The 12,393-nt window shown below is 35.3% G+C and overlaps 1 protein-coding gene across 8 annotated transcripts in view; it reads right to left on the bottom strand.

Moving 5' to 3' along the window:
* The window catches only part of Elavl4 (ELAV like RNA binding protein 4), a 130,792-nt gene that overhangs the window by 84,009 nt on the left and 34,390 nt on the right, over positions 1-12,393 (bottom strand). For 5 of the 8 annotated variants that reach the window (XM_063236478.1, XM_063236480.1, XM_063236483.1 and 2 more), the window contains exon 1: positions 771-845. The exons of 1 other annotated variant lie outside the window; for it this stretch is intronic. In XM_063236478.1, coding sequence (XP_063092548.1) covers positions 771-830 — 60 coding nt within the window. In that variant the 5' untranslated portion in view covers positions 831-845. Of the gene's footprint in view, positions 1-770; positions 903-1,218; positions 1,351-12,393 lie in introns of those variants that run through there. 2 more of the 8 variants (XM_063236482.1, XM_063236481.1) reach the window with 2 other exon arrangements.

Here is a 12,393-nt window from a genome sequence, read left to right as displayed (position 1 = left end):
AAATGGCTCAACATATGTTTACAGGGTAGCTGCATGTATCTCAAATCTACAACAAAAGCTCTGAATGTGATTTTACCAGTATCAAAATTGTGAAAAGTAAACATTAACATAATGCTGACAAACACATAAATTAAAATCTCACTTGGAACAAAATATTTATTTTGTATTTCTCTGCAGGTTATAAAAGATTGAATGTCTAAAATTTTTTTAAAACCTTTTTCTCCCATCCATACTAACCTCAGCACACTTGATAAAACTACATCAACATAAGGTGTAGCAAAAAATATTTGTCACTTTTTCAAAATAGTAACTGTATACCATAGTATAAATAATTAGCTGATTTTGCTAGGATAAAAAAAATCCATGCACTTTGTATATTGATCACTTCTCCAAAAACCTCTACTCTAAATTCTTTTAACAGAATCCTCAAGCAAATGCACAAATGTCCTCAGAGGCCTTTTCTCTAAAGACAAAGACAGAATCCTGTTGTTGGGAAAAGTCAACCTTATTATCGCATTTCCAATAGTACTATTCATCTTTCAGAGCGAGGGGATGACCACTACATCAGTGGCATGACATTTGTAAAGCAACAGATTCCAAATATATTATCTCAAGAATCAGGCAGGTGAGTCTCCCACTCATGCAGGATTTTTTTCCATTACAATCCTCCACCACCGCAGAAAGAAACTTGTCTCACTCGAGCAGCTAAGGCAACCTAAAAATGATATTCCAGAGCTTTGGGGTTGCCGGAGCCGCTGTATTCCTCTTACCATAAATGAGCAGTTTCTTGACTCATTAATAACAATTTCCCTTAAAAGAAGTAATCTCATATCAGTCAGCCCCTTGCCACCATGCACACATCCCAAAGGTTGCAGATATCTCAGCATCAGTCGCCGGCAGCCAGCTTTCCCACACAGAGTCCAGATGGACTGTACCAGAAGCCAATTCAGCGTTAATAACTACCTACTCCGCGCAGTGGAGAAGCCTTACGTGGCACAATGGGCTAGGAAACAGCAGCCGGCTGAAACTGCGGGGGGAAAAAAAGACAACCAAATTTTCCAAAAGCACTAAAAGAAAGAACAGAAATGGAACCGTGAGTTGTATTTCCTTGACTTCCCGGGGTGGGGGGTGGGGGAGAATTCTCTATAAACATAGGGGAAAAAATGAAGAGGGGGGAGAAAAACAGATGCTGCCCAGAAAAAAGTGACAAAATATTACCTCATTATTTAACAAAGCAGCATTAAGCGTCCTGCTGATTTCAAACATCTTGCCACAGATTTTGTTTTAAGAGAAATAGATAGAATCTTTTGCAAAGCACTCCGTCTGCAAAGGGTAGCTCAATTTCCTTGCGTGCCACGGAACAGTCAATATATTATTTCCCTAGAGTTCCGCACATTAAAACCTCTAGTCAGTGAGCTGAATTTTCCTCTTATCTCACACACGGTAGTCTCCTGTTATATATACTGCTCTCTTTGCAAGAGCAGCCTGCCCCAAACATGGCTGGTGTTGAAACTACTCTTTAAAGTAACAGTTCACTGTATAGCCACCAGGTGGGTAGAGTATACACATTCAAATGAATCATTTTAAAACACTTTTTTCCCTCTCCTTGGAATAGCTTTTGAGTATTGGATGTGGCAAGAGAAACTTCAGCATCCTAACAAGCATCATTGACTCTTGCTGTATCTTATATGTAGATATGTATGAATAAATAAATAACTATACTTCTCGTGACTTAAAGTGACCAAGCAAAACAAAACAAAACAAAACTAACAAACACTCCTAATAAAAACCATGAAAAATGAAACACAATAAGCTTTGTTTTCATCAGCAAAGAAGAAACAAGGAAAACACAACACACAGCAAGAGAAAAAACCAGAATATCTTTGAAAATATTTTCCGTTAGGAAAATGAGAAAAATATTCACACAAGTGATAAAAACCATATTTAAAAGTGTGCATATGGATGAAACTCACAAGATGGTGGCAAGAGTTTAAGGTTGCAACTTTTCTCCTGAGTAAAACATTAGGTTTATTTGATATGGTCTTTCCTGGTAGGAAATAACTGAAAGCCTAAAAGTAATGACACTGAAGAAAAAAATGTAAACATCTCTTTTAAAAACACAGTGATATGAACAATTATAAACAAACATATCTCTACTCAAGATTGTTCTGTTTCTCTAAGACTGCCTTGAAGAACATATTTCTGTTGTATACTGCTTTGGATATATAGCTAACTTGGCATCTCCTTTGTACCATTCTATTCCAATTAATCTACTCCTCTGTCACCAACAAAGAGACTGTCCCGCGTCCCGTGTTGAAGACTCCAAGTGATACGAGGGAGATGCTAAAAGAATATACAACCTCCTGAATAAAAAATAAATCATATCACTTATATTGGTATATAGCCTCATTTTAAGGACAATTTTACTGCTCACAAAGTAGGCATGCACTATTTTGTGTTCCCATGTATCTTACAGAGAGCAAACCAACACACAATGCTTTTGTTTTCTTGACTGGATAATCCTAAAAGTCTGGAATTTCTATATTTTTTTGCAAACATAGATATCAACATCAGTATTTTCCCATCCTAGTCACACAACAGTGATAGTCTTCATCTTTAAGACAAGTCTGTATCACATAATACCATTTAACCTCCTTGCATATATTAAATTTCAAGTGACAATTTTTAACTGGGGAGTGAGAAGGAGGAGTTGCTCTCATCAAATTCTGGTTGTATGAAATAAGCTAATTTGTACACCCACCATATGTCTTAAACACTTAATTAAAAAATGTCACTTTCTTTAAACATTAAAATGTAATCAGTCTAGTAAATAAAATATTCTCAAGTTTTCTTGCCTTGGTGATAATTTAGAGTGTTTAATCTCAAGGTAACCTCTCTGTCTTGATTGCCAAGGAAGACTTTTGATTTGAAAAGGGAAAAAGGAGATACTGGGGACTGCGGGGAGTGAGAAGAGAAAACCACTACTGTACAGTTGCACAAAGGAAAATAAGATGAAGCAGGATTTTAAGGACCCATAGTCTTGTTACCCTAAGGCAAATTCAGCCAATCAATACCACCCATTGACAGTCTACCATCTGCCATGCCACCCAGTGATGTGGCTAAACAGACCTGTTCCATATGACTGTAGCCAGCTCATTTTCAGTCAATTAGGGCAGTTCCAGAGCATTCACGTGCAACAGCACAAAACTCCAAGTCAGACTGAGCTTCTCTTCACACCAGTCTCTCTGAGCACAGCTGCAGCTCTTTTCCTCCTGTTCCAGTTATCTAGATTACCTCTTCAAGCCCCTCAATTGAATTAGCAAAATGAGGTGGGAAGGCAGAGTGAACAGACACACATATCCATGCACATACAGATATATCATTGCTGGTCTTTCTTCACTGTCATGCAGAACACAGACATTCCATGTGCTCTGCCTAATATGATTATGGCACACCATTTAAATAGCATCATCAGTGACTGCTACCTGACATTTTCCTTTGGTTCAATTTATTTTTATGCTCTTTTCCTTCAAAAAAAATAAATGTAAACTGCTGCTATTGCTTTTTATAGGGAAAATCCAATCAGTCTGCCCAGACAAAGAGATGCTATATTTAAAGGATTTTGATAAAATGTAAAGTTCAATTTTCCTCTGTTGAATCGTGGTGTTTTTTTTTTAACCATCTCTGGCAACATTAATTTTATAGAAAAAATGCAAACAAATACAAAGCAAGAAAGATTCACCAGACTGACACTAAAGAGTCTTTACCACAGGACCAGAAATTCACTGTCAAAATCTCTTAGAGATATGTGACTTGACTGAATGATGCCTTTCTCTTGCCTAAGTAATTTGTTAGTTACAAATCAGGGGAAAGAGCTAAAAGAATGCTACTATATAGGGAAATGTGACAAACCAACGTCTAGTCAGCTTAAACTGCCAAGAACTTGCTTGTACACATACACTGACCTAAGAGGAAGTTCATGCTTCCCATTTTCATCACAAAACACTGAACATTATGCTAAAGTTGCAGCTGAAAGCAGAAGATTTCTTTCCAGAATCAGTGTACTTTTGCTCTTTCAATGATGTCTCTGACCACACTTTTAGAGCACTAGGATGTCTTTCTGGAAAAGAAAATATAAAGGACAGAAAGATGGCGTTATTTACAAAATTCTCAAAAAGGTAATACAAATATATGTAAAGAATCTTTGGTGGAGTAACTGGACTTTTCTCTGACATACCTTCACCATGGCTCATAAAAATTTTGCAAAGTCAATGTGAAAAGGCACAGAGATTTCTGAAGATCCCTGTACTAAGGAATGTAGGGTCTTTTCCATGAATTTGGAAGAATTTTTACTAAAAGTAAAGTAAAAAAAATTACAAACCTCAGTCTAAATATAAACTTTTTAAAATTTAAGTACAGCAGACAGGTGAAAAACGGGATAGTTTTTCATATGTTTCAAGGGTATGATGCTAAATTAGTTTAACATGATTTTGAAAGTGGTTCAATACAGAGTTTAAAAAATTCTGGCTGAGGATATACATCAGCAGCACATTGCCTGGCTGGCAAGCGTAAGGTTCTGAGTTCGATCCCTGATACAAATAAATAATTTAATTTAATTTAAAAATTTAAAACTAAAATTGTAAAAGAATCAAAGGCATAGATGTTCTGTAAATGAGAGGCACATCTATGGAAACAGGAGGAGAAGGAGGAGGATGAAGGTGAAGAGAGGAGAAGGGGGAGAGGGTAGAGAAAATAAAAAAGTAATAGGATTCATAAAGTGAGACTAAAAACGCTATCTTTTACCAGGAGTCTACAGTATGTATATCAAACACAGCAATAGACATGCAAAGCTCACTCAGCATCACAGTAATGAAAATTGTTACCTCTAAGCATGCTTCTATAAAGGTGTTTTCCTTCTTTATTTAAAGTAAAATATCTCTCTCTAACAAATCATAAATAATATGCTTAGTAAATATGTGTTAAATGTATTAGAAAGACGGGTCTAAACTAGAGGAGAAAGAAGGGGAGGGTGGAAGGCATGCTCAATTTTTTTCTCATTGTAAAGATGACGGTACTTGCTTGTCACACACTTTTAGCTAGATACCTCTTCCATATGTCTCACTTAGTCTATTAGTATGTTATTTATTTATTTTTGGTACCGGGGACCAACTCATGACCTTACACTTGCCAGGCAGATGCTTGTGCCACTGAGCTAAAGCCCCAGCTAATTCCCCTTAATCTGTCATTATGATCAAGTTATAAATTCAGAGTGAAGGTTATACCCTGATAAAACTCCCTACAATAAATGTAATCATTATGTACTCCAAATATATACTAATAAAAATAGGTTTATTTTAAAAATGAACAACAATATTCATACTGGAGGAGATACAAATATTAGAGCTAGAAAGCAAAAATTCTTACGTGGCAAAATGAATAACTAATTGAGCCTTCCAGCTCCATCTCTTCTTCTTCTGTACCGGGTACAACTTTATTAAGTAGCTTCTCGATAAACACTGGTTAATTTAACTTCTAAATCCTTTTTAAAAGACAACACTCTATTATGGGACTTAATGGAGATCAACAGCTCTACTCATCATCATGTCAAATACTGAGCAAACTTTCACTTCATCTGATTAAACTAGGGCTCACTGAACAATTCCTTAGGGAGTATATGCTGCTCTCCATAAGCCTTAGTTTTATCCACTGTAAAATGGGAATAATGATTTTTCCAGAATTGAAACAAATAAAGGCTTGGTGGGGGTGGCACAGTACATGGTAGTTATTACTGTTAATATGAAATACGGTGATTATAAATTAGTATTGGTCTCAAGATAACTGAGTCTTGTGGGGAAGACTCTCAAAATAGAGACTAACAAGACAATAGTAACTAATGAAGGCTGAACTGTCTGTTATAGTTCTAATAAAAAAATGCTGCTGCAGATAAACATTTACCTAGCTTTGGGGGAAAAGTTCAGTGCTAAGTTATTGATGTGGATAATAAACAGAAATAAAATCATATTCCTCATCCTCAAAGAGCTTACAATCTAATTGGGAAGCAACTTTCCTTTTATATATATATAACTCCTCACAGCATAAGGAAGAATGTGAAAACATAAATATCAAAATCAGGTAATATCAAAATTAGCTGAAAGTGAGGATAGCGTCTGGGGTGATGTGGAACTTCTCATGGGAGAAGCTGGGGAGAAGCATTTTGGGCTGGGTTTCACAAAAAGACAGGATCTGGCCAAGAAAGTCAGGATAGTTCAAATAAGAACAAAGTGAGAGAGGAAGGCTGGTAAGTGATACTAACAGTCAGTTCATTCTAGCTAGACCCCTTCCAAGAATTCTCTGAATCTATTCTGACCTCTTTAATTTTATTTACAAATAGGAATATTATGTGTGATGATTGTGAGAAGGCAGACATTGTTCAGTAAATAATTTTAAAAATGAACAAGAATTAGTATTTATCGAGCATTCGCTGTATGTCAAGCATTGCACAAAGTGGTTGGCTATAAATCTTATAACTCAGATTTTTAAAAAGAAAGCTAAATATCAGCAAATTGAAGCAGTTTTCTAAAGATCATACAGCTAGTAAGAGACAAATTTAGGATTCATATTTACCTATGCCAAATTTCAATCCATACTTTTACCATAACATACTATCTTATATTAAAAGATGTACATCTAAAGAAATTTAAGTATTTTATATGTTATTCTACAAACATTTAGAGTAATGTCTTTAATATCTATGGACACTTGCACAGACCAAAGTGTGGCCTGCAATTTCAGTATTATGCCACTGGGTGATGACAGAACTCCGGTCCCCTGAGAATTACAAAGGAGACATTTTGCCTAGTATTTGTGTGTGTGTTAGTTCTTCCCTTATTAAACACTGGAAGCAGATGGAAGAGGGCCTGATCATCAGAAGGAATTGTCTACTAAAAGTGTTAAGACATTTATGTTCCCAAATCTTTCCTAAATTTTATTTACTAAAAATCTAACTGTGAACATAATTCTAAACTTCAATGACATTAAAACAATTCTACTATAGAATGTAGTTAATACATTATCATGCATGTGACTTGCACAACGAACTGTGAACTTGGATCATAGAAACTATCTTATTCCCTTATAAACCTCAGCACACAGACAATCAGCACCTGGTCAATAAAAGAACATAAATTATTGATTCTAAATATTATAGACAAGCTTTTGAATCAAATGATTAGTGCATAATTATTTCAAACTTTATGCGCTAATAACTTTCTTTTTCCTTAATGCTGGGTTCACATAAGCCCTTTCCTATGGTTGGTCATAGAAGCACTAGATCAGCAAACCACAGCTGCTTTTGTCTCCAGTCACTTCCCTTCTGCCTTACCTGTGGAGCAGTCTGCATTCATTAGAAGCCTAGTTTACCTTTCCTCAAAAGTTTACCTTTTTTATGCCTCAAAAGGTTGCTTACTTTTTCTATGAGAGGTGATGAAAAAAATGTGGATGACAAACAGGGGCATGTTAGGTAACTGTCAGAAAGAGGCAAGTCTCCACATGACCCTTTTTAGTTTTCCTCTCTCTGAATCTGAAGTTGAAGAATGATTTAACTACTTTTAAGCAGAAGAAAAAAGTTACACATTAAGTGTTGAGCACCTCATTTGCCTTAGCAATCAATGCCTTAGTAATGACAGCTTCAATTTCAAAATATCTTCTTAAAAAAAGATGATATTTAATGAAGATGAGTATTTTTTAATGTAAAGCATTTTTTGTAAGGCAATTTTTTTGAACAAAAGTTTAACGTTACAATCCTAAAGCCTTCTTTGGTACAAATGCCTATTTCATATTAACCTTTATAATATTGTGTGGTACTCTAAATAATGGGTTGCTACAAAATTTTAATCCCTAAAAAATACCTAATGCTGCTCCAGAACTTCACAAGTAGATAACTTTAAAAAAATCAAGTCAACATTAATTCTGAGTTATTACAGAAATTATACTTAAGTATAATTCTTTAGAAAGGGCCATTGATACTGACATCTCTATTCAATCCAACTGTTCACTATTTCCGCCTATCTCAGAACACTGTCTAAAATCACAATGTTAAAAACCTACAGCAGTATTTTACAAACAATGTTACCTGTAATCTAATATTCTATATACAGTTTAAAAGAAAAATATAAAAAAGAATTCTGTCTCCATTCTAAATTGGTACTTTCTGATTATTTGACACCTACCTTGCTCACCTTATTACCCATAAAATGGATCATGGGATAATCAAGTTATCATCGCAACCAATTGTTTTGACATTGTGAGTGAAATGAGAATACTATACTTGGTAAAAGTACTGTTAGGCTGCAAAAACCCTATGAATGTAAATGTGTATATGCCACACAGGATACATGTAGTGTTAAAACTTTCATTTTAAGAATTTTAAAACCGTCATCTTCAACATTCACAATGCAAACAATGTATAAACTCCTTTTTGAGACTTATTCTTTATGGTCTGTTAGTACACAAAAAGGAAACAAAACACATAAGAGCTTACAACAGCAATCTTGATGGACATTTCCATTATTAAAATTTTATTTTCAAATAAGTTTACCCAACCTATGCATGCCAATTCTAAAATATGGATAGTTAAAAAAAAAACAGGATTTTACTCTCGGATCTTTGATGTGATATCAATAACCAAAGTGAGCTACTTACCTAAGATGAATTGTTACGCATTTATAAATATTAGAGAACATGCCTAAATCAATGGCCTTTTAACTAGATGACTCCTAAAGACTTGGTCAGTTCTAATATATCTGAGTCTGTAAGTAAGAACTTATAAATTAGTAAACATAACTTTCAATAAAGCTAACTCAGATTTTTTCAGCTGATCTTTAACGGAAATCAAGCTTTTGAAAGAAATTTAAAATCTGTCTTAGTTAAAGAGTCAATTTAGTACTGTGTTCCTCCTTATTTTCAGTCTGGTCACCAGAGTTCTTGTAATAAAATGTAAGCCTGGAGACAGTTGTCTAATATCATTAAAACTATGCACTTTTAAAAATCATGGACCAGGACTTTGATCAAATTTAAACATACATATATATGTATACACACATTTCATTTAAAAGGAGAGTGAATAGCTTGTGCTAGCAGTTATCAGGCCTAGTATGTAACTCTAGAGGATTTATTTCTAAATATTTTTCTAGCAAGTGTTATTTTCCAAACAAAATCTTATAAACTCCTAACACATATACAAAGGAAACAGAGTTGCTGACTGCGGGGAGAGTGGATGTCACTAAGTTTTTCCCCATACCCACATTGTCCCTGGGGTAACCTAAATAACTCAGCAACCAGTAAGGAAACCAGTCTGGTTTAGTCTAAATAATATTACAACTGCATAAAAGTGAACTGGGAGTTAGAAGATTTGGGCTCTAGTACCAATACTAGTTGGGTCAGTTCCTGAGTATCACTATTGGATTCAAGTTGTGTCTATTGAATCCAATTGAAAACATTTGCTAATTACTATCCACAGCCCCGGATTAAATGCCTCAGGTTCTGAGGCCTCCCAAACACACAGGGTAACAGCACCTCCTTCCATCATACTTTTTACCTTCCTTGAAGATTCACAATTAATCTACCTCTCCTATCCTTTTTTCCTTACAGAAACACAAAGTACAATTTACAGTGGGGACACTCAGTGTTGGCGACACAGATTATACAAGTAATCTAAGAGGGCTTGGAAAATAAACCTGGCATCTTAAACTCATCCTGGATTATTACCCACATATCCTTACTTCCAGTTTTGATAAATTCCATCTATTAGCCACAGTGACCTTTCTAAAATTCCAATCCAATGGCATTGCTTCCTTGATTAATACCAATCAACATCCATACCTTTTCTGCTGACATTTTCATTAACTGGCCTGTGAAAAGATACTCAGCAGACTTCTAACTAATCACACAAATTTATGGGACAGTTTCTTGACATAATTTGGTGTAGGTGCACACACATTTCTGTACATTGTTCCCCCTACTAAGCTTCAGCTATTTGAGGGAGGAACTCATATCTAATTCATAATAAATAAAAGTTGAATAAATTAACAAATGCAACCTTTATTAGACAAAGCTTTCAAAGAGTTGCTTTTCTTATTTTTAAGGTGCAGAAGACTACAAGTAGCTTTGTTTTGTTTGCAATATGCTGTTATATACTATTATCTATTGAGCATTTACTGTGTCAGGTACTGCTCTTGGCTTTTTACTCTCATTAACTCAGTATCATATAATCCTATAAAGTAGATGATATTATACTTACCAGTGCATTGAAAGATGAGAAAAAACTAATGCAGACAATAACAGGTTAAAAACCTATTATTTGACTGACAATAGTTATTCAACATATATAGTATTTACCATGCTATTCTTACAACCAACTGTGAGAAATATATATATATATATATATATATATATATATATATATATTTGTTGCTCTAAATTATGATCCAAGGAGATACCTTGTGTTCTTCCTCATTAGATGTCCCTTAAGTGTACAGCATACATTCAGTATACTGTATACTTCAGTATATATCGACTGAAATGTGTTGAAGAATGCTCCTAATATCACAAACCACTTTCCTTGACTAATCCTTGAGAGAAACAACCCTTTATTTTCTTGTCTAATCTAGAATCATTTGAGAGTGTAAAGATTCTGTATAATTAATCATATAGGGACAGCAGGCATAAATCAAGACCTTTGTCCAAGGCAAAACAGGCCACACTACCTATGACCAACCTCACCTGAGCTCCACTTATAGGTTTAAGCAGAAAAAAAAGGCAGAGGAGATAGGCGTAACAATGATAGGTGTCCACTCTATCAACAGTGGTTCAAGAGTCAATGGTTTTTTTCCTTCCAAACTGATACATGACTGTGCTTTTTTCTGGTTTTGTTTCAGAACAATTTGAAACACTACTGTGTCAGTATTCACTGGGATGAGTTCCTTTTTTCTTTTGCAATAGGGAAGAAAAAAATATGTGTCCCCTTATGGATCTGGAGTTTCAGATCTCAAAATATAAACATTTTTGATGGCCTTGAACTAATTTTGCCTACATCGACAAAAGGGAAATGGAAAATCTCCACCACATCTGCCTTGTCATTGGGTTAAACAGAACTTTCTAAATAATCTCCTTATAGGTCCCAGCTGAATTCTGCTCTGGTTCCATGATGCCAGCAAAAGCATTTTAGTAAGATGCTGCCAGCATCAAAAGCAGATATCTACTTACGGTTTCCTGTAAGTGTATCTGCAATGGCAGAAGGTGGCGGGCAGCCAGGTGTGAGCATGCGTGCTACAAATCTCCAACACGTCAGGCTGGAAGAATTTATGAAAGAAAATTTGTGGAACAAAATTTATGAAATAAAATTCAATGTTCTATTTCTACTCCAAGAATTCAGTTTAAGGCTCCAGAAATTTGGCTGGGTAATTTGCCTCCAATCCACTGCTACTTTATTCAATCAGAGAGCATCACAGATAGAAAGGTCCTTTGCATTATTCTAGCTTGAATTTTTCCCTTTTATCTTAGTAGGACTTTCAAACAACAGATCATTGGATTCTGCTTATGTATCATCAGCGAGAGTTAGGGTACTTCCTACTTTTTCAATAATTTGCTCAATTTTGGGTAATCTCTCATCAGGGAGTAGGGACTTCCATCATCCGCCAAATCCTATTTACCTTTCTATCTACCCATTCTGCTAGACTGTAGTGGGGCTCAGTGACTGAGTTCTTGCCAGTGGACTGTGGGAGGAAGTAACACATATCACTTCTAAACCTGACTCTTAAGCAACTTCTTTATGATACCCCACCTCTTCTTCCTTTGTCTATCAAATGAATACAGAATGTATAAAGGAGAACTTCAAAGCCTTAAATGAGAGCAGGTACTCTAGATGGTAAGGCCCCAGCATCCTGAATAACTGTGTAGCACAGCTTCCTGTGGACCTATGTTGAACTGTGACATGAACAAGAGAAAACCCCTCAGTTAAATCACTGAGATTTGCCTATTCTGGCTAACACAGATGTTTCATTCAATTTTTTTTTTCAAATAGTCATACTAAATATCCAGAAGTTTTTGTATTACTATGTCCTTAAAAGCTCTGTGGCACATATTTGCATAGCATAAACGATTTCTCTATGTAATACTTCAGAAATGATCTCCCTATGTACTACTGGCTCCTGAAAAGTGAAAAGGAGTAGCATGGGAAGGCAAAGTACAGGTATACGTGAGGAAACGAGAGGTGAAGAAGGTTACATTTTTTAAAAAGGGCCAGTCTCCTTACACATGAGAATTTTATTTATCCCTTATGACAAATCTACCAGGTAGTTATAATTACCATCATTATAAACAGCAGGAAACTAGAAA

Source organism: Cavia porcellus, unplaced genomic scaffold (assembly GCF_034190915.1).
Source record: "Cavia porcellus strain 051 isolate PalLab524CR breed Dunkin Hartley unplaced genomic scaffold, mCavPor4.1 scaffold_25, whole genome shotgun sequence".
Lineage (NCBI taxonomy): Eukaryota > Metazoa > Chordata > Mammalia > Rodentia > Caviidae > Cavia > Cavia porcellus.
Note: the sequence above shows the minus strand (reverse complement) of the source record. Positions and strands in the feature narration are given on the sequence as shown.